At 39.4% G+C, this 27,709-nt stretch overlaps 1 protein-coding gene across 7 annotated transcripts in view; it reads left to right on the top strand.

Moving 5' to 3' along the window:
- The window catches only part of TENM1 (teneurin transmembrane protein 1), a 775,300-nt gene that overhangs the window by 688,739 nt on the left and 58,852 nt on the right, over window positions 1-27,709 (top strand). For all 7 annotated transcript variants that reach the window (XM_054289924.1, XM_054289930.1, XM_054289929.1 and 4 more), the window contains 7 exons: window positions 1,949-2,165; window positions 9,003-9,122; window positions 10,875-11,136; window positions 13,661-13,928; window positions 19,226-19,369; window positions 23,958-24,207; window positions 25,061-25,081. In XM_054289924.1, the coding sequence (XP_054145899.1) occupies window positions 1,949-2,165; window positions 9,003-9,122; window positions 10,875-11,136; window positions 13,661-13,928; window positions 19,226-19,369; window positions 23,958-24,207; window positions 25,061-25,081 (1,282 nt within the window). The remainder of the gene's footprint in view (window positions 1-1,948; window positions 2,166-9,002; window positions 9,123-10,874; window positions 11,137-13,660; window positions 13,929-19,225; window positions 19,370-23,957; window positions 24,208-25,060; window positions 25,082-27,709) is intronic.

Raw genomic sequence — 27,709 nt, forward strand, 5'->3', positions numbered from 1 at the left:
ACTCCTCCATCCCTTCCCATGTGCTTTTGTTTAGACTGGAGGCCTCTTATTGTTTCAGCTTCCTGACTTCCCAGCAGATTTCAGTTGCTTCCTAGGCTTTCCTGAATATAAAGTGACTTCTACACTCAAAGTCAATAAACTCAACATTGCCCTGTGAAGTTATTCTTCTGCTGCTGGCAAATGCCTGTTGTCTACAGGATTTGGGGAATGTGGAAAGCACGCACTGACCTGTAGCTATGCCAGCTCTGGCATGCTGGAGCTGAGGGTCCTAGATTATTGTTGCTAGCTATCTACAGTTGCCCTTGGCTCATCTTTAGAAAAAATAGCTCTATCTGATTTCCCAGTTGCAGAGGATAGATTTGTTAATATTTTTTTGCTTAGGCAAGCAATTATCTTGCTCTAGGTCAGGCAAGGATTTTCAGATGCCAGGAAAGCCTATTTCGTTATATGTGTTTCTTCTGTAGAAGGGCCTTTGCTTTCTTTTCAAAGTGAATGTTTTATGCTGCCATTTACTGAGCATTCACACAGGGCTCTGTTGAGAAAGCAGTAGGCTTGGCTGGGGATTGGTCTTGCACTCATTAAAGTCAACAACAAAACTCCAGGAGCTCCCCTGCTCCCTCCAAGAGCACCCCTGAGGTGCAGTTTGATAGACTTCGAAGTGTTGGTACAAACAGAGCATAGAAAGTCAAAGCATGAAGTGAAAATATCTGACAGTATCAACAAAATATCTGAAATATCAACAGCATGTTGATCCTATAGCATTCCAATTTCAATACAAGGGAGATTCATACAGTGATGTGATGACTCTGCATTTATTCAGACCAACCTTGTTAGAAATACAAAGTGTCTTTGTTGAAGGATAAAACACCTTTATCTTGCTTTAAATACAAGCAACACAGCTGCTAAGTCATACAGTGGATGTTGGAGAAGATTGTTGGGCATTTTACCATCTCCTAATTAATCTGTTTCTGATTGAGTATGTAATTTAGCCAATTTGGACATCTAAGCTGCTGATAGAAACAATTAAATGTCAATAGCCCAATTTTAGGTTTTATTTAGGTGCTTAATTTAGATGCACTTCAGTGCTTCAATTTTCATCTTAAGCTTTAGATATTTAAGTAACTTAATTTCACCCACACATGTTGCTGCAAGTTTGTTCATGAAGAATTGTAGATTTCTGAAGAAAATCTATTATTTCTTCTATTTTTCATACTTGAAAATGGACAGAGGAGAAATAGCTTTATTTTCACTTTCCAAATTTGCTTCCATGGTGCAAACATCTATAGAGAGGACTGTAACTGTCTGGTCAATGGGATAGAGCCTGAATCTAGGTGTGCATTCATGTATCAGCTGCAGGAGTGTAGTTACAATTATGCCCTTTCTGGATCATTCTGGTATTGCAACCAATAAATGGAAAGTAAATATCTTAAACCACTTGTAAAACTACTATAGGGCTTAAAGCAGAAGTTAGACAACTATAAGAAATACATTTTTTTCTGCAGTGGGGACACTTAGGAGAATTGGGTAAATTTCAGGCCTCGTTACTGAGGGCTGGTTAGTGAGTGGATGTCCCACCTGGGGTGACCAGGCAGTGCTGACGATAAAGGGCTGTTGGAGGGAGCAGCTGCACAGTGTGGATCACATTGCACTGACAGGTGAAGTGTGATGACTTTCTTCTGCCTGGTCTGCAGGGAACACTGTCCTGCTCTTCCCTTTTCACTTAGTTATAGGTTGTGTTTTCTCACTGAATGAGGATTTGGTGAGGTGATACAGTGTTAATGACAGACAAATAACCCTCCTGGACTAAGCATGCTTTATTGAATCTGACTGTGTCATAATCACATGCCTTCACATTGATTACATCCCTCCTGTGCTCTCTGATAATAAATGTGCTGCTTTATTCTCAGAACTGCTCAATTTCCTGAAGTTTCTATTCTTTCCATTTTAGATGGCTTGACAGACTGTGTAGACCCTGACTGTTGTCAGCAAAGCAATTGTTACTCAAGCCCTCTCTGCCAGGGTTCACCTGATCCCCTTGACCTTATCCAGCACAGCCAACCACCCTTCTCTCAGCATCCTCCAAGGCTCTTCTATGATCGAATCAGGTTCCTTATTGGGAAGGAAAGCACTCATGTAATCCCAGGAGATGTCTCCTTTGAGAGCAGGTGAGTCTTCTTTTAAATGAAAGACTTTCTGAATATTGAGAATTGCAATTTAATTATTTAACCAGGAAAAAATGGGGATACCTGGGTAGCTGAAAATTTTTCGCCAGTGCTCATAAAATACTTAAGAGTATAGCAAACTTTAAAGTCCCAACAGCTGAGGATCTTGGTTATCAGATTGTTGTTGCTGCCTGTCTGGTTGATGGAAGTGTCCCACCAACACACTCTTCTGCTGTTATTAACAAGAGTGACTGCTGTGAAAGGTAAGTTGTCAAATCAGCAGAGGAAGTTCAGCCCTTCCCACTGTGCATACATAATGGCAGGATGCAGAAGGACAAATTGGATTCACATCTGTTGTCTTCAGTCACCTTTCTGCCCAGTACAATTTGATTGGTATTTACAGTACAATGAATTTAATATGTGTCACTTACATAAATTTAAAACTTCCTTGGTTTTGCTACACCTTGATAAAGCAGTGTGAGTTTACTGGTTTGTGCTGCAGGCTATCATGCAGAGTGGAGTGATCCTGGAGTGTTTGTGAGATTGGCTTTGTCCTTTAACAGGAGGGAACTGTGCAGTAGAAAAAGGGCACTTACTTGCTCAGAAAACCTGGTAACACATATTTTCTTGAACATTTGAAGTAGAGGGGCACATAAGTTTTTATGCTGCAGTTCACTTGGGAAGCTATAACTTACATGCTGACAAAGAGATCCACAAATCATCCACATCACCTGACTGTTACCCTGTCAACTAGGCCCCTGCATTAGATAAACCATGTTCCAGTAATAAGCACATAAGAATTTTTTATTTTCACCCTACACAGCACTTAGTTTACAACCTCAACACAATCCTGCACACAAATTCAGTTCACTTTTTCCTTCAGAATTAATTTTTAATGTAGTAAATTTGTAAACAGTCATTATTGATCTGAAATACCTAAACATTTAATCACTATCAATAATGTAACAGGATGTTATAAATATGTAGAGCAATAGGCCATGAAGATGAACTACATGAGAAGCACCCACTTGCTACTGGTGGGTCTCTTGGAGTGTTGCACTTATGAATGAGACCACTGTACTTGGGGCAGGGTCCTTGGCTGGCTCTTTATGCTGTTTAAACCAAAAGTCACCACTGAAAAATTTTCCTCATCAAAATGCCTGACAGTGGGGAGTTTCCAGAGAGGAGGTGAGTGCTCAAGTTGCCTGTACAGTGTTCTGTGACACTGCAAATGTTAGCAGCCAGATTGTACATAATCCCATCAACGTGCTTTTATAGATATAAGGAATTGATCTTTTAAAGCTATCATTGATGGGATTTAACTTGGATTTAAAAGCTGTTTCTGAGTATTTCATTTCTTTACTCTGTTACCTGCCATGCCTTTGAAGACTGAAGGAGCAGTAAAGTTCCCTGTGGGAGCAGCAGCCCATCCTCACCGTGGCTTCTGACTTCCTGCCACTGAGGAGCAGGACTCTGCTGGCATTGGTGTATCTCTGACACCCCAGATACCATTTCCTCCCACTGTAGACAAATTCATAGTTATTTTGAGAAGATCATTGGGATTCAGATGGGGGTGGCTGCATCTTAGGAGTCAGGGCAGTGCCTGGAGATTTGTGCTGTGCTGTGTCTCCTGAGGTTTGTCAACATCAATCTGCAATGTACTGGGCACCCCAAAGGGTTCGTCAGTCCACACTTTGCTGGATCCTTGAGTCTTCCAGGCTGTTGAAATATTGTTCATCCAGAAGTCAAATGTTATTAAAAACTGCCAGAATTTTACTCAAGAATGAGAGATAAGCAAGGTTTTGGAAAGAGGCAATAGCTAAACTGTGGTGCTTCTATTCAGAAATCTTCCTCTGACATTGCCAATCTGACTATCATCTTGTGTCGGTTCTTCTCCTGGGAATTAAGATTACTGAAAAAAATATAGGAAGACAACTGCTGCTACAGTAAAAAACATCAGAAATCTGTGATCCAGCCTATCTGGAAAGAATGCTTGAGGGATTTTAATCTCCTTTGGGCTGTTGCTGAAAAGGTTGTGTCCAGGCAGATGATATTAACTCATGGCTGCCTGCAATGGCACTGATTTTATAGCATTGGTGGTACAGCATGAAATGTTGGAAGGATTGGATGGAATAATGGCATGTATTTATTTCAGAGTACTGCCATCCATTCCCACTTTTGCTCCAATTTGCAAAGCCCTATCTGCCTTTTTTTTTTTTCATTTCCCTTTACAAGAAATCTCTGAGGCCATTAGGAGCATTAAGGAAGAGACATCTACCCAGTGTTTTCAGTCTTCAAATGACATTGTGCAGTGTTTTACTGTACCACAGGTCAGTGGAACTCTAGTATGGGTGATGTTTGCATGAATCTGGCTGGAGACAAAATGATGTTGATTAGATCTTGGAAAGCTATCAAAAATGGTGAAGATTATCTCTGTCCTTCATACTTGGATGTCTTTGGTCTCTGCCACATCCTGGAATTTTCCAAATAATCTGAAATAGTAAAGCTAGCTGTTCTGACAGCTGCTGAGACATCTATCCCTCTGCATTTGCATCTTGGACTTTAGCTTAGGTCTAATATTTAATCATTTGGCTTATACAATACAGTCAGGATGTTGCTTGAGCAATAGCTAAATACTACATCAAAAATAATGTTAAGGGGCAACATGTCTGCCAAACATTTTTCTTTTTGTTATGTCAAATCTATGTCATATGCACTGGGTTTTTACAAACTCCCACTTAAACTGTGGCATGCTGAAAGGCAGATTAGAGACATTCTGGATAAATGGAAATGTACTTGCTTACATCAGGCATGGTTTTAACCTACTGCATCTAGCAGGGTGTAGCAGATTATAATGTTTTTGTCAACTTCTGTTCTCAGGAAGCTTTTTAGCTTGTTTCTTTGCTGAGTTTTTTTTTTTTGTTTTAATGCATGCTGCTGGCAAGCTATTTGACTCACTGTAAATTGCCCACGAAAAGGGTCCAGTGTATGGTACTGAATTAATTACCCTTCAAATGCTGCTTACAGCAACATTGTCAGCAGGAAGAAACGAATGTACCTCACTAGCCTTCAGCTTCATTTCTCTCATTGAAGATTTTAATCAGAAATGCAATACAGTAAATGACATCTTCTGGTAATGTGACACTTGCAAATTCACTAGCTGCTTGATAGAGTTCCATATCTGAGCCTAATGTCTCAGCCTGAGGTGATTATTGGAAACTTAACATGCAAAAAATAGCAGGTAAGTAGCAGCAGAGCAAGGCAGAATGATGGTAAAATAATAAAATACTTCACAAGTACTGAAATAATACATCTAACATTTAAGCTTCTGTTCATATTTTAAATTAGAGATGTCAAACAAGCTGCCTCACAGCAGAGACCCGAGATCCACAGAGTAGTGAGTTCCTCAGTTGCTCGTGGAATGACCCATGAAGGACTGACAGAGGAATTCTACTTTTAGGCCACCTGCAACCCATGGAAATCTCAGCTTTCTCTCAAAAAGCCAACTGCTCCCTCTGGAGTTGCAGATTTAGTACAGCTTGCCAGGGGACTGGGGACATTTTTAATGCATTTGAAAACACTAAGGCAGCTTATCAGGGGCATGTTCTTGCCCAGCTTCACCAAATTAGAAAAGACATTTTTGCACTGACTTTCAAGTTAAAACAACTTGGAAAGCCTTAGGTCTGAGCTTATGCAATCATCACAAATAGGTGGCTGTTGGACACATAGTACAAGTTATCCCCCGTGAGAAAGCAAAGCAGGGCAGTCACAAGAGTGTGGAATAAGTCTTAGAGGCAGAAAGTACAGTGCATTGAGGAGACATCATGATCTTTAGAGGTTTCTCTGCTCAAATGAAGAGAAGCAGTGAGTGGTAGCAAGGCCTCCAGCTCATCTGGGAAGAGGATGGATGTTGAGGCAAGGAAGCGTGAAGTGGCAGCTGACTATGAAGGGACATCACTGCAGGGAACATGCTCTAAAAGCTCTGTGAGGGAAGGAACTGAGGTGTGCTCTGAGCAGCAGAGCTGCAGGGAACCTGCCTGGGGACATGGGGTGTGCTCTGTCAGCTGCCAGGGCACTGGGAAACAAGGGGAAACCAGCTGGGGGGCTCCTGGTTACCTCCTGAGCCTTGGAGACTCGTGCTGGTCATGAAGGAACTGAAAAATGTTTTCATAGCTGCAGTAAATGCCAGAATTAAAGCTAATTCTGATCAAATGCTTAGTCAAAGATTTAGTAGGTTCTGGTAATTCAAAAAGAGGCCAGAGAAGACTCTTCAGCTCAGAATAGGTCATAAAGAGACATTAAATAACGAGGACAAATGTAGGAGCACAGAGGCAGGCTTAGGACATTTAAAATCTAAGAGATTAGAAAGACAATTCAGTACAGACAAATGGAGAATAATGAGGTTTATATGTCCTTATCACATATTGTAAATATGTGTGGCTTGTAAAATATGATGAATAAAATGGACAATGTTGAAAGATAAGTCTCTTAATATTATTTATGAATTATGGGAAGTAAAGTGAATGAGTAAAGGAAAGAAAGACCATGGATGGAGATTTTGATGAGCTTTTATCGTGCAAATCTGTGTGCTTGATAAAATATGAGGACAGAGTAGCGTCAGAAGACAGGTCTGTGTGGAATGAACAAACAGGAGTGCAAGAATAATGCACTGAATAATGGTTACTCCAAGGGGTCTCACTCTCACACCTAAGTGTGTTATAAATATATGGAGTGCATTAATAAAGGTATTAGAAAAGAAAATGCACATCTGTTGATGTTAGAAATACAGGAAAATAATATAAACAAGTATTATCTGCTCTAAGAAATCAGAGTAATTGGACCTGGCTGTTCTTTTGAGTGAGTCTTGTGAGTCTGTTGAGACAAACAGGACCTCAGTTGCCTTCAGTGGAGCAGCAGATTTTGGGCCACAAATAGGGCCACAACCCATTTACTTTATGTAGGAAACAAAGCAGGTGATAAATCAGAACTCTTGTTTTGCATATTAGCAGTAATGCAGCATCTCCCATTCCTCTAGGATTTATCAGCGTCTTTTCATGGCCTGGGAGCATGGAATTCCTATTAGCAACTGTGGTGAATGCTGTAGTGGCAAAAAGGTTAATTTTTACCAGTTGTGTTTTCTCAAGTCATAGTCAGATGGGTTTGATGATATCATGGTGATAAATCAGTGTCCTGTTAGTGGCTTGGGAGAATGGGATATTAAAAAGCATGTCAAAATTTTCAGAAATTTATGTTCTCCAATTTCTGCATATGATTTCATTGGATCATGGTCAATTAATCTCTCTAGGTATATTTTTAAAATTCATATGTAGACTCCTAAATAATTTTTGTCTAAGGAGCTATTAAGTTTTTTCCTTTAGATCACACATTCACTGTGCAGTGGATGTGTCTTTTGAGGTTTGCCACAAATTTTCAAGTTGAGAAAGAAACATAACAATGCCTAAATTTATGCTTGTCATTTATATTGAGTAATTAATGCCAGTTCACGTCATAAGTATTGCATTGGTTTTGACCCTAAATATCTTAATGTTAGCAATAGACTTGCATGCACTGTTCACTTCATTATCTCAAACTGCAGTTCCAGGAAATAGCTGCAGTAGTTTCATGAGTTTCCAAGATCTGGATTGACTCAGCCAGTGGAGGTGTGGTGTAGCTGACAGCCCAGGGCAAAATTACTGGGAGGAATTTCAGTGGAATGTAGCTATGTAAACCCTTAGAAAATGCCACTGGGTCCTAATCTACATCATAAGGATATTTTATGTCTGTCTTCTCATCCTTAGGAGACCTGATTCTTATATGTTTCTTTATTCAGATAGGTAAAAAAACCAAAGCTAAGAAAAAGAGTAATTTCTTCACCGTTTCTGTGACTAAAGTGAAAGCAATGGTCTGAAAGGACAACAGTGAAAGTTCAAATTGGACAGTAGGAAGAACTTACCATGAGTAGAGCACTCATGCAGAGGCATTGGAATGGGTAACTTGGTGAGCTTATAGAGTCAGACAAGCATCTGTCTGGACTGATGTAGGCATAGTTGATCTAACCCGAGGCAAAGGAATGGACAAGATAAAGTCTTGTATTTCCTTTCAGCTCTCATTTTCTATGACTCTGTGATCCTGTTAGCCTCTGATTAGACACACTTAGTAATGAGTTCACTTTCCTGTCCATTGACTTTGATGTTTTCTGCTGTGCTGCCATGTTCCACCCTCTTCACTGGAATGTGAGGATAAAGTGGAAAGTGGGTGCAAGTCCAATGCATCCCAGAGGGAATTCAGAATAGCATCACATGTGATGGGGGATGGAGAAAAATGTATGTTACACTTGATTAGGCACCCTGTGAATTTACCTGTATAAGTTTCTGAAGTTTGGTGAAGCCCGTGTATCTCACTGCTGCCTTATCACATTAGTTCAGCTTTTCTCTAATAGACAGCAGTGCCCTATACCCAGCAGCAGAGAATGAGGTTTCATTCTCTCCTTTCACAAACCATCACTCCCTAGAGCTGCAGCCAGCTAAATCACACTATCAGTGAAACCTTTGCAGTGCCATTCAGTGGCAGAGCAAATAGTACCCTAAAATATTTGAGGAAACAAGAACATATTCTCCCTATACCAACAGTTCATGAGAGTCTGTGTGTCATCCTTATGAGAGAATGCTTTTTAAAATCAATCTTTTGGGCTTGTATGACTTCTCTTCCAAAAATCAGCAGTCATTCTGAAATCGGAGTGGTTTTGTCTGTTTGGGACCAAAGCACAGCCCAGTTTCTGTAATCAATGTCTTTCTCACCCTCCTCATGTTTGTAACTTGTTGCCTTCTACTCTTGTTGCAGACGGGCATGTGTCATCCGAGGCCAGGTTGTAGCAATTGATGGAACACCTTTGGTTGGAGTGAACGTCAGTTTCCTGCACCACAATGAGTATGGATACACCATCAGTCGACAGGATGGCAGGTCAGGCTTTATATATTATCCTCCACTGGTTAGGTTTGTGTGCTTAAGGCCATCTGCCAACTACTATTCATGTACAGAATTTTCATAGACATCACAGTTCACAGTGTGGCTTGGGGATGACATCTGGCCGCCTGCTCTGGGAGCACAGTTGATTGGAGCTCTCTGTAGTGAAGGGACCAAAGAAAGAGAAGAAAAAAATCTAAACTGCAACAGAACTACAGTGACATTCAAATTCCTGGAGTCAAAATGTGCCAGGTCTGCTGTAACAGTACCTTCTTGACATTGGAATATTTTCACAAGTCAGGTTTTCCAGGAAATATCCTGTCTTCTGCATTTTTTTGTTGTTGTTAAGTGTGAATCATCCAAGTAGTTTATTGAGGTGCCAGTGAAGTCAAATTCTTTAGCTGATCACCTGAGGCATACAAGGAAAAGTGGGAGCAGACTTTTTCCAAAGGCAAATGGTTAAATTGCTGTTCCATAACCAGCCCTGGCTTCCCCTTCTTCCCCACTCTCATGGGTCTGAGTTCAGTTCTCAAAGCAGGTGAGGTTTCAATATATTCTATATTGCCCTCGAGGGCTGGCCATCCATTTGCAATAGGGTCATGACTTGCTCCTGAACTTCAATTAAGCTCTTAAGGGCAGTTTAAGACTTCATCTTCCTGGGCTGAATTGTGAATTACAGGAAATCTGAAGCTGTCTTCCAGCAGGGAAAAAGTGCTGCAATTTGTCACTGTTTCCACAATTATTTTTTTTTGTTTGGCTTTGCCAATTTATAGAAGTAAGGAGTGTGCATATTTATTTCACCTGGGTTTATTGACTTTCAAATCACACTACTGAAAGTTAGTAATTATCATTTCCTCCTTACACTAGCCTGGATAAAGTTGTTGCATTAAAATATGCTACCTGTATTTTGCTGTGAATGTAATCGGTGTCATTTGGGAAATGTGATGAGATATGCATAATTAAGTCTGACTTCTTATCACAGTTTGTTACCATCAAAAAACTCCATAATAGATGCATTCAGTAATACAGAGAGTGAAGTAGCTATTTACATATTACCTTGTGTTGCCTGACTGTGGATGTCAGAAACTCTGGAAATTGAGACTGTACATCATACCTTCTGTATCCCACTGTTTTGCAGCCCAGATGTGCCAAAGGTTCTTCACGGTTACCTCCCAGAGGATTACCCTCCTTGTGTTCAAGAGCTGACTCAGTTCTCAGTGCAATTAATCACCATCCTTCCCAAAAATTTCATACCCTGTGCAGGGAGGTCATATGCACAGTGTACTCAACCTTATCCTCCTGCTGCTTTTAGAAGAAGGGGAAGGGTTATGTTCATAGAGCTATGGCCTAACAGGCTTTAAGCCTTCTTATTCTGCATGCTCTTCCTGCATAGATAATGAGTGGCATCCTTTTTCTGAGATAGGAATGTCTTTTCGTATAAACCAAAGCAAATGGGTTGACAGTTTTGTTACAGATGGCTCGCTGGTATTGATGCTAGTAGATAAATAGAGGGGAGAGAGGCCAAGTAACAGTGAAATTCTGTGTCTTTGTGTTGTTGCATACAGGGAGAAAGCACACAGAGGTAAAGCTTCTTTGTGGATACAAGGAATGTACACTTGAATGATTTCACATACTAAATTAAGAGCTGTAATAATGAATATAATGTTTTTGTGATGCATTGAAAGGTGTGGTAATGTGATTTTTAAAAAAAACAAAAAGAAACAAAACTATTTGTTTTTTCTTTTCCAGTTTTGACCTTGTGGCTGTTGGAGGAATCTCTGTTACTCTAGTTTTTGACAGATCTCCTTTCATATCTGAAAAAAGAACACTTTGGTTGCCTTGGAATAGATTTATCATTGTAGACAAAGTTGTAATGCAAAGAACAGAGTCGGACACACCATCCTGTGACATCAGTAGCTTTATCAGTCCAAATCCAATTGTACTCCCTTCCCCCTTGACAGCATTTGGAGGGTCCTGTCCTGAAAGAGGAACTGTTATTCCAGAACTACAGGTAATGAAAAGAATTCTAAATTAACAGTTTGTTCTTTCTTCAAAGAGAGTGAGCCAGTAACTGCTGTAATGCCACTCACTTGGCAGAACAGCACCAATGCACATCTATTTGGCACTGTTTAACAAGATTCTGTTATCTTTATTCATTCTTTACTTTTAATATTTAAAAGTGTTTTATTTCTTGTCTTCAAGAAGAAAGTGGGAAATGCTAACATGAATTATTATTGAAATCCTGATTTGTTGGTAGTGAAGCACAAAACCATCCCTAGTTACAGATGAACTGTACAACTTCCCAAACATCAATGTAGAGACATGATGCTTTGAACATTCCTAGAGGTATTTCATTCATTCACAGCTGTATATCAGATTCTTGGGGTTTATTACTTTAATTACTTATTACCAAGGTAGAGAGCAATTTTAACATGATCTTTAGGACTTCTTTTTTAATTTCAATATATTTTTTTTCTTGACTCTCTCTTAAGTGTTTAAAGTAATTTCTAATTAATGTTGTAATTAACTGTTGTTTTACTTGGGACTTAAAAGACATTGTGAGAGTCAAGCGCACAACAAAACACAGCTCAGGTCATATTAATGCCCTTAATTTTTTGTATGTTGTTTGAGCAGTTAGATTTTAAAGAATATGACCTCTTCTGGGTTTTCTTTTAATTTCATCAAGCAAGCCTAGAAGATACTTTGGAGTGTACCTGTAGCTTCATAAAAGTGTTGCAACTTCATTCTACATGTGAGACACCTCTGCTTGAACTGAGTTATGTCTAAACACCTCCATAACTGTTATCATGCTTCATCCAGTTGATGGTCATAGCATTGCTTCACAGAATGTACTAAGTGAAACTAATGAACATAAATTAAGAATAACTGCTGCACACTAGTAAGAAAAAACTGGGTCACAGTGCTCCACATGAGGTATGCCATGGTCTTCTTTGAACAGTGGGGTACTCAAAGATGCAGTCTACTGAGAAACCACTCCCCAGTTCTTTCCTTTTTTCTTTTTTTTTTTTTTTTGTCATTGGAGGTTTCATAGTGTTGAGTTTCATTGTGTGGTTCTGGGAATTGAGCAAAAATTAACTGAGAATAATAGGAGACAGAGATACATTAGCATGTATTAATGTGTGAATATTTCTTCCTACTTTTTTATTAAAAAATGAAAAGGAATGTCAGATGCATGACAGAGAGGGCAGCTGGGATGTCAGCAGGAAGGAAGGGGAACTCTGCAAATCAGGAACAATAAAGGGAGCAGGATTTCCCTGGCAACACTACATTTCATATGTTGAAACGACAAGTGCTGGCAGGCCTCCAGCTGTACTGCAGTAATGCTGTGACAGTGATACTGTTGCAGTGTGTAAATAAAATTGGTTGAAAGTGAAGTAAGTCTATTGTTAAATAAAGAAAATTTAAAAACTGGAAAATATAAACAAAACAGTTTGTCTTTTTCCAAGCATGATGAATTTAACATTGTGACAGGTTGATTCATTAGTACAGAAATGCACTAACATCATTAACCTTGTTAAGCACAGTCTAGTTTTCAGGTGGCTTTTGAGTGACTGTGGTAGCACCCTCCGAGAAGCTGTTCTTGTCTCTTGCCTGTTCTTCCTCACAGTCTGTCCCAGAACAGCTCTTTTCTCTCAGGAGCTAAATCTCTTTTTGTAGCTCCAAGGCCCACATCATTCAAAAGGTCAAGGCCAAATTTCTATTTTCACCTAACAAGCTCAGAGCCTTTGCAGTCCTTGTGTAGCTGAGGGCCCATCTCCACCGCAGTGGGAATTGGTACCACCCCGCAGTGGGCATATCCAAGCTTGCTTTTATCCAGCTGGTTCAGACAGCAGCACTGACAGCAGGGCCCTGGGATTTGAGTGCACTTGCACTCCCTGGGGACTTACCTGTGTGCAAGATGACTCTGTTGCTCAGGCTGTTTCATCCTCACTGCTGTGTGTTCCCAGATAGCTTGCTAGGTTCCTAATGCTGCTCCTTTATACTCCCTTCTTGCTGGAGCTTGGCCTAACTGCACAGATGGTTTAGCAGGAAGGATTTTTTTCTTTCTTAACACTCCCCAAGTTAAAGTTATTGTCTCCAAAGCAGGATAGTATCTTTACATCACAATGTATATGATAGAAGCTGTGTGTATATTTTAAAAAAATTTTACTGTATTCCAGTTAAGAGCACTTGTTAAGTAAATCAAGTAATTAAGACAAGGTAAAGCTGTGCAGCTTATATGTAAGAATATGTGCATGGCTACAATATTTGCTCCCCAGTCGATAAGAGTAAAGCATCAGAGGAAGAGGTTCTTTATCAGACAGACAGCCTGCTATCCAGTAGGTTGACAAAGCAGTGTCTGATGTTGGACATTTTGTCGTGTGCCTGACTACTGCATTACTCAAATAAACCCAGTTGTTTCAGTGGTGCTGTGGTCGCATCATAATTGTGAAATGTGAAATAATTACCTTGTCTTACTGTTACAATTTTACATTTTTCTTGGCTATAGATACAATGATGTGTTTTTTTCCAAGGTGGTCCAAGAGGAAATCGCAATTCCTTCAAGTTTTGTGAAGCTCAGTTATCTCAGCAGTCGGACCCCGGGGTATAAAACTTTGCTGCGCATTATTCTGACCCACTCAACCATCCCTTCTGGAATGGCCAAAGTCCATCTGATCGTTGCTGTTGAAGGTCGTCTGCTTCAGAAGTGGTTTCCTGCTGCAGCCAATTTAGTGTACACGTTTGCCTGGAATAAGACAGATATATATGGACAGAAGGTTTCTGGTCTGGCTGAGGCAATGGGTATGTACAATCACCTTGATGTAAGCAGAAGCACTCGCATACATCAAGCCAGGAAAATATGGCAGATAAATTTTGTTGCTGCTCCTACATTCTTTTAAATCAAATGCCTCTTTAGCTAAAGTCACTGAAGTGACTTGTATGATTTCCCAAGAACATTTATTTTCTTGTTCTCCCAATGTCATCTTTCTAATTTAATCAATTTGAAAATTCCTTTTTCCCTCAGAGAATGGTTATGTACTAATGGCATTATATTCAGCTGTCTCTGTTTTTGAATGTTACTCTGAATATGACCTTTGGTGTGTCATTGTTTCTGTCATTTTTTGGCTGTGACATTTAAAATGTCATTTCCACTTAGGGTTTTCAAAATTTTAACTTTTGGGCATCTTTTCTTACTATGTTTCATGTCCCAAATAGTTAAAACTAATTGATTTGTTGTTTAAAGATGTTTATCCAAAAATCATCATGTTTCATAGGCTTTGTTCAGCAAGCAGCACAGGCTATTCTGAGAATTGCTACAAAAGTGCTGTCTGTGCAAACACATTTTATTTAGCCAGCATTTTTTTTCATTAATTTTGTTATTTGTTTTTTTAAGGGCTTTCTATTTTTTAATTTAATTTGATGTTATGTTGTTTAATGGACTGATGGATGCTTTGTATTAGAATTACTTACTTTACAAGCAAAGCTTAGAATTGTGAATCAACCCCATTCACTTTGGTAGCAGTTCTGTTTGCGTTTTTTTAGGGCAGTAATAAGCAGCAGCACTGGCAGATCAGGCTTTCAGGCAAGACTAGCAGGGGTGACAGAGCTGTGCACCCTCTCAAGGAATATGCTTCATTCCACATATGAAAATGCTGTTCTGAGGGGCAGCCAGGAGCTTCCTTCAGGACCTGTTGTGTTGCCCATGCAGAGTGGCCTGTGCAGAGGCAAAAGGTGCCAGGCAGGCTCTGCAGCTCCCAGGGCTCTGGTGTGTGACAGTGTTGCTGTGTGCTCCCAGACAGGTGGTCTGGGAGGTGCCTCTGTGGGGAGGCAGTGGGGAAAAGGAGCATTTCAGCATTTTCCTTGACATTTCTGCCCTGAGAATGATGCAGGCATAGACAGACAGGGATGTCCATGATGGGTTATGACACCAAGCTGTGCAGTGTGATTACATAATGCAGTATGCTAAGGAAAGGTTAGATGAAGGTTTTTTCAGAGCTGTGGTCCTGCTGTCTCCTTGACCCCACACAACACAAGTTGCTGCCTGCAGGGACAGTCCCACATTTTCTCCTTACCCATGGGCCACCACTCACATTCATTTGATCATGAAATGAGCCAGATCAAGAACAAATTCAGCTGAAAACTGAAGCAACCAAGGAATAAGTGATACATTTTTGGCTTCATTAGTTTCCTGATCTGCTATGAATGCTCATGCAGAAGCTCAGATCTTCTCATTCCAGCTGTAGCTCACATACTGCATTGGCCTAAAGAAGTCCAAACTCCAACCTCAGAAACTGACTCCCCAACTTTTTCCTGGGGTCAGTCAGGTGCTGGCACTGCAGCCACCAAGGTTCTGAACATCCCAGGTGTGGTGTGTGGCAAGGAGCAGCAGTGCCCTTCTCAGCCTCTTGAGATACAAGAGACCCTGTGAGAGGGCAAACCCAGCCTTGTCCCATTACTGATACCAGTTCCTTTTGTTTTTGCAGCAAGGGAAGGTGTCAGGTGAGTTGTTGGCACATATTTGTGCAACTCCAGAAATAAAAAAGTATTCCAGCTTGCCCTTTGGCAGTGCCATGGGTGAGCAGGCAGGACCAGGTGGGTCTCAGGTGCCACCTGGGGCTTTCCTCAGCACAGCTACGTGTGCCCTGTGCCCAGAGGCTGTCACTGTCTCATGTTTGAGAGGGAACAGTTGGCTACACTGCTCCCACTGCATCATCTAAGAGTCCTCTAGTGTTTGGGAAATCCAGTACATATCCAGACTTTAAAACATGTTAATTCAAATACCTATCGTCTCATGAAATGATACTGCAGTTAGTTTCCCAAATTAGGAGTAGATGAGCTTCATGTGTTTAAATATGAATAAAGCTTGCACAATAGTGCTGGGTAACAGCTATTAAATTATTTAATTGCTGCTTAATTTTTTTTATTCCTTAAAGTTAGGTTAATTATGCTTCTTTCAAAATAGAAGCAAAAATCTTGATATTTTAAGTGCATTACTCGCATGCTTTGTTAGATTCCAATAAAGCTTTATTTAATTTGACACACTGTAGTTACTCAGGGACCTTTATCTGCATGCATTATATGAATTTTTGTCAAAATAATTTCTTCTGCCAGTATATTACCAATATTTAATAATGCATTCTGTTCAGTTTTCATTTTAATTAAATTACATTGGAGCAGGTTGAAGTCTTAGAACTCAGGATTATAACCATCTGCTTTTGGTTTTCTAAATACTATAAACATCTATATTTTTCTTTGGGGTTATTGACAGCACTGATCACATAACCAGTTACAGAAAACAAGACTTTCTGAGCATATTTCCACATGCAAATGGTTCTGTTTGAACTTGTTGGAGAAATGTTTGCTGGCATGTGTCCAGTCCCCAAGCTCCCCACAGGAGGCCATTTTCTCAGAGTAACAACTGAGATGACAAAGCAGCATTTTTTGTTCTGAATAAATAAGCACCATGTGAATGTTGACACACAAAAGTTTGGGGGTAAAGTCTATGTCCCCTTGTAATCTAACACAGGAAAAGGATTTCAGTCAAATCTTCAATAAATGCTCCTGTGAACTCCATAGAGACTCGTGCAAATCCCTGCATCCCACACAGCAGCACTGAAGGGTCTGCAAAGATGAACTCTCTTGGGAATGAGCATAAATGAGCTCTCCAGCAGCCCTACCTGGTGCTGTGGTTGAATTTTATTCATTGTTCAAAGAAGATGGATGCAGATAAGTACAAATATTTCAGGGGAGGTTGAAGTCGAGGTTACTGTCCTGGTTAATTGTGTCTTTTATGTCTTAAGCCCTTAAGCTGTAGGTCTGGCACTGACTATTCTTAATAGTTGTATGAAAAGAATTGGGTTTTGATACAGATGATCAGTAGATCTTTTGAAATCCATTTTGAGACCGCAAAGAACAGTACTTGCTGACTCTTAAAATCTAAAGCCATAGTTGCTCAAGTTCACATTTATGCAATGAAATCTCAGTCACCTCAAAATGTGCTATGAATTAATTGCATCAGAAAGTAACACCCCACAACGAGTGTAAGCTGACCTAGATTTTAATTTCACTTACAAAATTACATTTCTCAAAACCTGTGCCTAATAAAATACTTCTCACATGGCACTATAATCATCATACTGACTTTACCAGTGTTATGCTTTGCCTTGATTACTTTGCTTGCAAAATGACTGATAGGAAGTTTTCATGGGAGTAACACCAGGACTTCCCAGTTAGCTGGATCAGGAGGTCCTGCTCTAAGATCACACAGATATTTCTTTTTGGAGCACAGAGCATAGGTGTCTTTCATAAATGTGGGTAAATTCACATAGAAACCTGCTTGTAGACACACAGAGAGTGTAGTCCATATGTCTCTCACTGATGAGAGGGGACAAAATGACAGCTATGCACAGTATGAGAGCAGGGAGCAGTGAACTTCTAAGAAAGGGGGTGATATAACCCCTGGAGAGAATTTTGCAGCTCAGAAACATCAGCTGTAGACAGGGAATACTGAGGTTTACAGAGTTAGCTCCAGCCCTGGTAAAGATGCCCCAGTGGATCCATGGGCCCAGATTCCAGGGTCTGTGAGTAGTTATCCTTCCCTTGCTCTCAGCATGGTCCCTCCCAGCAGCTGGCAACTGTCCTGTGTGTCCCTGGCAAGTCCCTGAGCCAGGCTGAGGGGCTCTGTTGAAGGGCACACACAGCTGACCTGGGACTGAACGTGTTAAGCACGTGACTGGAGGAAAAATTTTAATGTGTAGGTGGCAAATGTGAGGCTGCTTCAGAGGAAAACTCTGCCCTTTATCTTCTCTCTGCATTAACACCTAGAAAACAGTGTGCTGAGTTACTGAACCCTTCTGACTCATGCCAGCACAGGATGTGGCTGCTCTGGAAGTTCCCTGCCCTTTCTTGGGCTCTCAGCTCAGGGTGAACCCAGAAGCTTTGCTGGTGTTGGTTGTGAGAGCTCCTGTAACAGAGGAATTGGACAAAGCGGCTGCTGGACCCTCAAACTGAAACCTGTAATGTTTGAAATGTACAATATTTACAGTACTTAAGGAAATGTGATTTTTACAAATCAGAGTTCAGCTGCAAAAACAGTTTCTTTCTGCTAAAGTGGTGAAGAACCTCTAGAGCTGTTACTGTAAGGAACAGTTTTCAGTTGGCCATAAAACATTTATCTTACAAACAGAAATGTTCCCTGTTAGAGCTGGTCAGAATATTTTGATTGTATACAGTAATGGAATTTAGGTGGTATTAAAACTATTTATGGTTTAAGTGAAATATACCTAAAGCTGTTAAATAGAAAAAGTGAAAAGAAACTATTAAAATTTTTAATATATTTTTAATTTTGTAACCTAATTTTTTTAAACATTTCTATTTTGGGAAGGTTGAACTATTTCAGTATTTCCAAGGTCAAATTATGGAATTTGATATCAAAAATTATTCTTCATTTATTAATGGATTTCACTGAAATCCAGTAAAGTCAGACATAATTAACATTTTTGAAAGTTTGGTATGTTAGAGATATCAAAAATTTTGAATTTTTGTTTTCTTTCATGGAAACTAAATTAAAACTGTTTTAATCAATTTGAGTTACCAAGACCACCATCTTTAGGGAAATTCAAGATTTTTCATCAGGTATTTTGGTAACATGAAAGCCTGTTAAGATAAATGTGGAATTCTGGAAATATTCAGCTTGTCAATCTATTTCTGCCTAACTATAATTTTTATAGTCTGCAAGCTAATTAAAACCAATTTGTTTTAGCATGGATTGTTTTCTGTTTAAGCAGTTATTCAGGTAATTAGTAGAAACGCAATGAACAATCAAGTCAGGAGTCATTGGAGGAGATTTATAATCTTATGAAATCCATAACTGATACCACAGACTATTTTCTGCTTTGAAGCGGTAGTAACTATAGCTGTAATAACATAATAATCTCTTAAAACTCTTTTTCAAAAAATACCATACAATAGCAATCAGACAGAGGAAAATTAGTGGCATCATTACTTGACAGATGAATATCAAAACCTGGAATGGAAAAGTGCCTAGCAGTTCACAGAGGAAAAGGTAGACTGAGAGATCTTTAATTATTTGTTTGCAGTGTCGGTGGGATATGAATATGAAACATGTCCTGATTTTATTCTGTGGGAGAAGAGAACAGTAATCCTTCAAGGCTTTGAAATGGATGCTTCAAATCTGGGTGGCTGGTCTATAAACAAACACCATGTATTAAATCCACAAAGTGGTAAGTCCCTCCTTTATTAACTGCCCACGCAGAAGGAGAATGCAAATTTTAAAGGAATTAATTGTTCAGGTTTTAAGTGTTACACTTCCTAATGTGTAATCCTCTTTGTATGTGCACCCTCATGTGTTGAGAGCTGAACTGTAAATGCCATCTGAAAGGATTTTTTGAATGTTCTGGCTCCCAGGGTTTAGACATTAATATCACTGACTCTTGCAATTGTTAACACATTGTGGTCGTTCAGATGGGAAAAGGGCAAACTAATTTGGGTTCATTCTCACCCAGCTGGTATAGAAGTGCCACATTTCAGGTCAGTCTGTAGTGTGTCACATTCCCAGTGAAGTGTCTTCACCTCTAATTCATCCTATCAGTGCCACCAGTTTGTAGCAGCACAGCCCCAGGCAGAAAAACCCTGCTTGATCACAGAGGAGCACTTCCAATGCCACACTGCCAGTACCCTGTGCAGCTTTTGTGGCTCCCACTCTGTGCAGAAGCACAGTAAGTTACTCCTCAGTACAAGCAATCCAACATATTTCAAACCATTAGTAAAAAAATCTGTAAATGCTTTTGGTGTCATAACATTAACCCTGCAGAGATATTCTTCAGGCATGGAGGCTTGAATATTTTTTTCCCAGTGCTTTTATTTTACACCTGGGGAGATTTCTTTTCCTCTATGACCATCTGTAATCAGGAACTAGTGGGACTAAATTATTAAAAGAGTACTTGTAGATAAGTTATGGTAACTATATATGGTTTTGCCAATAAACAGATACCTCATTGTCTAGAAGAGAAACTTGAGGTCATATTTTAGCACTTAGAAGTCAACAGAGTATTGGATTCAGAAAAGTTCTCTCCATTTGCTCCAGCTGAGAGTCAGTCCAATAAAATCTATTTCCATCTGCAAATTTCTGTTGATGAAGATGCATGCACAGATGTATGGCTCTCAAGTTTTACAAGTTCTGTTGCTGAATGCACAGCTACAGTATAAATATTCCAAATACAAAAGGTCAGATTTAGTTTGTAAATTATCTGGATTTCTGTTTTGATTTAAAATAGTTTGACATTTTAAACAGCAGTTCTTTCATTCCCTGTCTTATTGGTTTGTATAGATTGTCTCTTTTAAATGCCAGCTATTGACATTTAACAAAGAGAAATCTGACCTCAGTCAGCTGAGCCCCCAACTGTGAGTCCCATAGTCTGCTCCTTAGTGCCAATTTACCACTTGCATAGTTTAATTTCAAGACTAAATTGCTGGCAGTAACTCTAATTTATATGACTATCTGATAACTGCAGTGGTTACTACCACAATTCACCCTGTAGGCACTAACACATTCTGAGATTTTGTAAAGTACACAATTATAATCCAAGCTGGGCTAAGCCATTGCTCTCCTGAGCACAAGGAGTGTGGTGACAAATTGGTTCCTGTCCCTATCTCAGCTGTGTGGCTGAGAATGTCAGAGAGCCCTGAGCTGTCAGCCCCAAGCCACCTCCTCTCAGATAAGCTGGGCTGTGCCCACTGCATGGATGGGGAATGTGCAGCTTCCTCCACCTGCTCCTCTTCCTCACGTGTTGCCCCTGTGCTGGACACCATCAAGGCTGAAGGCAGGGGAAGCTGCCAAACACCTTTACCCATCACCTGCAGACACAGGAGGGAAGGAGAGGGCATGAGGACATCTGACTTGAAATCCAGGGGCTCTTCTGTTTGCAGTTTGCATGTCAGAGCATCTCCAGCCAGCTGGCAAAGCCCAGGCTCAGGGATGTGCCAGGGGTTCCTCAGGACTGTTACAGGCTTTGAGCACCCAGATCTGGCTCTTGTACAGCAGCTAGAAAAACAGCTAAGGGCAGAAAAGCAATTACTATAACAAAGGTGGTGCACACCTACCAGAGCAGCCTGTAGGTTCATATTAAAGCAACAAAACAAAATAATGAACTGTGGTAACCAAAAGGATAAAAATAACAAGTGTGCTTCTGGTCTTATAGAAACAAGTGAACTGCACTTCCATTTCAGATATATAACATGGGCTTTAAATAAGGACAAGAATATGATTCAAACTAGAATTATGTATTTTAGACTTATCTCCATGCTACCATGACAGATATGAAAAGCACTGAGTAGCCTGCTTGAGTATGAATATATTAAGATTTTTCACTTTTTAATTAAAGCATCTCCTCTGTATGTATGAAGAACTGCTCTTTTTAGAAGGATGAAACTTTTATGATTTTGAAACACTGCCACTGGATTAACTACAGAAACATCATTGGAATATAACATTCTCTACTGCAAATTGCAATTTTATTTTCAAACTAAAAGTGGAAGCATTTTGCTTGATTTACTAGTCTTGAAGAGCTTATATCTAACTTCAGCTGTTAGCCTGGTTGCCCAACAGGTCTGCTTCTGTGCACAGCATTCCTGCTCAGAGCCAGGGTAAATACTCTTCTTTCCCTCCCCATGAAGGTCACTCATTTTTGAGAAGTTACAAAATAAGCTGAATTACAAGAAATAGATGCAATTTTACAGACTTGCCATTCATAGTAATGTGGAAGTACATGTATTGACATGTAGAAACCTTAGCAAGTGAAAACTGTGTTCTACTGCCAGATGTAAGGATTTACAAAAAGAAAGAAAAAAATCTGCCTGATTCCAGCTGAATTGATGTGAAATAACAAGTATTGTTCCAATGTGGCTGTCACTGGAAGCTCAGTTTTTTTAAATGTATGCAGTTTTTGGCTGTTAGGTTAACAAAGGATCACATCCTGTTCTCAGCTACACTCCTCTGCTCTTTTCCCACTTTCTTTTCCTCACCAATTTGGAGGTTTGATCACTTCTAATTTGTGACATGATTAGAGTTTAATGTTTTCTGGTACCAAGGTTTCTGTCAGTTTGGAAGATCATCAGGGCATTTTTCATAATCCAGAAGAAAACAGATACCATAAATATTAGTTCCTACACTGATGTCTTTTAAAGACACCTGTATCTCATGAATACAAATGAATGTGCTATTAACCAATTTTTCGGGTTGTTATTTGAATTTTTTCTTTTTTTCTGATGGAAAGTGGACTGATTCCATTTTTATTTATCTGGGGCAAGGAGGAGTAATTTTAGAGGAACTTTATGCTTTAAGGTAATTTCAACCCCAGTGTAACAGAGCATCAACTGAAATTAAAGCTGCAGCTTGAGGGCCTGATATTAAGCACACACTTACGTTTATTGACAGCAAAACATATTCTCCAGAGTCCTAATTATTTACTGGCATTTGTAAGAGGATGTTGAAAGATTACCTTAACATTGTAATTTCAGACAAAGGGCAGCATCTTCATTTCGTAGTATTTTTGTCCATTGCATAAGAGAGAATATTGCCATTTATTTTACTGGTATATTTCCAGGATGCTTTTTTTTTAAGCCATCATTCAAACAAATCTGTGCATTCTGTCCTCTCTTGTTCATAGATTTATTTTTTTTTAATATAATTCCCTTCAAAATAGCTGTGGCAACATTCAGTAATTTCCAAGGTGAATTTCATCTTCAGATTTGCCTGAAAGTCACAAATAGTTGAAATAGAAGTTGGTAGAGACAATGCATAAATACATTTGCTGTACCTTGGGAAAACTCAGACATGTCTCAACATGCACTTCCTGCAGTGTCTAGAATATTCTCATTTCCCAGCAGGAGTCCTCCAGAAAGTAAATTCCCTTGTGTTTGTTCCTTTAATAGAGCCAATGTTCTGATGAAGTACTGGGCCTTTCAAGGGAAATAAGAAATTTTGGACTAGGATCTAAAAGAATACCTATCTTCTGTTTGCAGTAGCCAAATTCTTGCAATAACATGTCATTTCAAAGATACTTCTTAAATATATTACCACATTGTTACTTAAAATAAACACTATAGCTGTCAGCTTGAGAAAATACATCTTTGTACTAGTTCTGGTATCACCAACCTAGTAATTGGGAAGACTTTAAACCATGTATGCTGCAGAGCAGTGCTAGAATAAACTCTTCTAGCCTTTATGGCAGAAGGGAGGATATTGCTGGGAAGACACTCACTGGTGCTTCACAATTGCTCCTTGACTCTTAACTTGGCTTTGCTGCACTTGGCACCATTTTCATATACCATGAAGGACTCACAGTTGAATTTGAATATTGATTTTGTACTGCCACTCGGTGCTCTTTTGTGAAAAGTGCAGAGTGGTCCTGCTATTAATCTCCTTTAATGAAATATTCAAACTGCCTAAGAAATTCCTCTGCTACCTAATAAAAATTTATGAATAAAATGAATATTAAAGCAGTAATCCCCAAGAAATCAGATAGCACTGCAATTAGCAGTCAATTTGTTAGAGCATTAACCAACCATGAGTTTTCCTCCTGATGTTGGCTTTAAAATAGCCACTAGCCACTGCTGAACAAAATGGTGAAGCTTGGGATGAACAAAATTGGAAAAGATTAGGGGAACCCTATGACTTTAAAATATCAGATGTTTGTTGCTGGTTTGCTAATCTGGTTTTCTAGAGGATTTTGTAATCCAAACCTGCAGAATAGTTTAAATGCCATACATGTGCTTATTTTGTCTCTATTTTCTTCCCTCCCCTCCCTTTAGGAATTGTGCACAAAGGAAATGGGGAAAACATGTTCATTTCCCAGCAGCCTCCAGTCATCTCCACTGTGATGGGCAATGGGCACCAGAGGAGTGTCTCTTGCTCCAACTGCAATGGGCTTGCCCTCAACAGCAAACTGTTTGCCCCAGTTGCACTTGCTTCTGGGCCTGATGGAAGTGTCTATATTGGGGATTTCAATTATGTCAGACGGATCTTCCCCTCTGGAAATTCCATTGGTATATTGGAATTAAGGTAAAACAATAATTGGCTTTCTCTGATCAGTGTGCATAATCCTGGCTGTGATATGCCTGTGAAAACTTGGGTGAGCTTTTATCCCTTGGGACTTGATGAAATAGCCACATGTGGTTGCTTTGTGGCCATGTGTGTCATCAACTATCAAACCAGCTTACCAGAAAACTTACACCTACTTGGAGTTATCAGTTAAACAGGATGTTTTAAGTGGCCTGTAGAACAGGTCTTGCATAATGAATTTCTGCAATGTGCAGAATTAATAAAGCTGTGAGGTTTTCCATACATTTTTTTCCAATAGTTAAAGTATACCATGATGTGTATTTTTGGAGAAAGCTGCATAATTCCACAGCAAACATGCAGAGTATCATGTCAGGTCTGGGCCTATAGACTTAACATGTTTACAATGAATGCAGTTAATCCTCTCATGAGCAGAGGATGGGGCTCAGTTTAAGCAGGCAGGAGCAAACCTGGCATCACAGACATGCCAGAGGCTGAGCCTGGGCTGCCCTTAATGACTCCCCTGTAATTATCACCTCAGCTTCCCTTTCCCTTTGAGGCACACAGGAGAAGGCAGGAAATATTTTGGACATTAATATATGAAATTTCTCTTTTTTACCATCCACCTAGCTAACATTGCTGGTGAAGATTCTGTGTGCTGATTGTTCAGAATTAACTTGGCAATGTGTGGGCAAAGGAAACATTTTGAGAGAAAGAAATACCAAGTAAAAGAGGATAAACAGTATTTTGTTAGTGGGATATAGGGCTGTGAGCAGTCAAGCAAAGAGCACAGTTCTGTCAGGGACTAACATTCCTTGTCTTTCTCTTTCCTTTTAAACCTGATCTGCCTTTCCAGGAATAGAGACACAAGACACAGGTAAGTAAAATGTAATAACTGGTATGTAAACCACGTTCAAGGAGACAGTCTTAGAAAAGTCCTTTTAAAAGTCAGCATATAGAGAAACACTCTGAATTTAATAAATAGAAATGGTAATAAATACAAATGTTAATTAAATTCACCTTTCTTTATAGTTCAGAAAGTTTGATTTATTCTCATTAAAGGAGTAAAGTTTCCCTCTAAAAATCAGTTTCCTGATCACCAAGAAGAGATGGACAGGTTTAAACCTGAACACTGAGAGTACGTTTCATAGCTGTCATACCCATTTCACATGGTGTTTGACTGATCATAGATATAGCCATCCTAGGAAACAAGAGCTTTAGCTCCTAAAAAAATAGTTTAAAACTACAGAAACACACTGTACTTTAGTGTTCTGTGCTTCAGAGGTTCTGGGGTACCATGAGCTTTAAAATCTGCCAGTTACAGAGTGCACAGCAGAGCCCAGAACTGAAGCTGCTGTGTCAAAGCTCAGTCCTTGCTGCTCCAGTTAAAGACAAAGCAAGTGGCTTTCTCCCCTTCCAGCTGGCATTTTAGCATTGCAATTTAGGGATCTTTAAAGGAATGAACATTGCACATTCGGCTTCTGCGACAGACGGTGAGGGAGTTGGTTCCAACAGTCCAGCTGCAGAAGTGATGTTGCATGCTAGAAAGAGGCAGCAAGGCACTCTGTCTCCTTAGAAATAAACTTTTTAGCATTCCAGTACTTAAATGAGATAAATAAACTAGCACTAGTACAGTGTGAAACAGTAACTGCATGGCATAGTAGGGAGCAGAGTGTGGACTGAGCTGTGTTTACAGCATGAGAATATTGGTTGGAGTTGCTCACTTTAGCCACAGGACTGCTATTGAATACTGTAAATTATTTACCAGATTATGTCACATCTCATATATTTTACAATTAAAACTTAAAAAGGAAGAATAATTCCTAGCTGGTAAGTGCAAAGTTCCATTTTTAACTGAAGGGTTGTTTCCACTTGCTTTAAACTGACCAGTATGTTTGTAAACTAAATTTCTCTATAATGCATTCAAAGCATAAAGCAGCTTTTACATTTAGAGGTTTCTTTCATAAAGTAGATTTTTTTTCTTTTTAATACCTGATTACTAGTACTTGCTTCTTGAGATGAGCTTCAACCTTAATTAATTATGACAATATCAAGTACTCCAGCCCTATTAATTACAATAATAATGTCTCTGTCACTGTTCTGTCCAAGCAAATTTTATAGAAAATAAGAGGAAATCATTTGAAGTTAATGTAGTCTTTGAGGTCATAGGGGAGTGCTCAACAATCCCACTGTGTGCCATTCTCTTGAGGCTGTAAAGGATATAGTCATGGTGGAAATTTATAGAATGCTCAAAGAAACATGTAGAAGCAACAGGTAAGAGATGGCTCCTGACAGTCCAGACAGGAAAAGGCTTCAAAATCCAGTTCCTCTACATAACTTTTAGCCTCCAAAAAAGTTCTTTTTACCATGTAAAAAAGACAATACTGTGTAAAAAGGGAGAGTTAGAAAAGTACAGAGAAAAAATTAGTACAGAACAGTACTGCAAAGTTTAATTTTAAACCCTATTCTACTTCATATAGTTTTCAAAAGGTTAATTTAAATCAACTCAGATTTATATCTGATTACAATCTTCTGCAAAAATAGAAAGTTTTTTTATTCGTGTTCCATTTTTTACTATACTCTGTAAGCATTTTAGTATGCAAGGCTTTAAGCATAAACATGAAGAGTTTTCTAACAGCTGGTCTATTAAATCTAGCGACAAGGATGACAGAAAATGTGTCTACAAGGAGAATATAGAGTGACCCCTGGTTCTCTGCAGTTTCTGCATACTGAACAACATGTTTATTTAAAGTCTAGAATTCTCCTTGCAACTTTTTTCATAGAAATGTTTTATTTAAAAGTCATCATTTGGCTGGCCAGTAACTCCTGACCTCAATCCAGAGAGCAAAAATGATTCTTGATATTTTCAACAAACAAATTTTATAGTGGTGATACCTTGGCATTAATTGCTTTTAGCTCATCCTCTTACTCATCTTTCATCATACCACTGCCCTCTCATTCCCTGTGGTTCCTAGGACTGAGTTTCACATCTGTTCCCCAGCTCTGGGAATATCACTGAGCATTGTCAAACCCACCACAAACAGGACTGGCCCAGGTGAGAAGAGGAACTCACTTCACAACTTTGTTGCAGCAGTTCTAAGTGTTAGTTAATTGTACCAATATTAATAAAATATCTCCTGAAAAAATAAGAAGGGGGAGATATTTTTTGCAATTTCTTTAATCTAACTGGGCATATAGAACCCAGCCACTTTCCAGAAATCTCCTCCTCCCCCTTAGAAGAACACAGTAGTTGTTAAAAATATTTTCTGAGCACCTGAGCTCTCAGCCTGTGCCTCTCTCCCACCATTTCAGTAACCAGCTGTGTGATTTAAAGGCTCTCTGTCTGGATTTTTAGTTAGGCCCTACTGCAGGCTCAGCAAGCTCAGGACACTAGCATGCTGTGCCATGTGCTTAAAAATTTTCTTCTAACTGGAAATTAACTTTGCACTGAAAAAGAAACTTAAAGTCTTACTAGATAATAAGATGCAGCTCGGTTTTCAGATTA

This window comes from Melozone crissalis, unplaced genomic scaffold, assembly GCF_028551555.1.
Source record: "Melozone crissalis strain CALT ecotype California unplaced genomic scaffold, PUWL_Pcris_2 ptg000068l_1, whole genome shotgun sequence".
Lineage (NCBI taxonomy): Eukaryota > Metazoa > Chordata > Aves > Passeriformes > Passerellidae > Melozone > Melozone crissalis.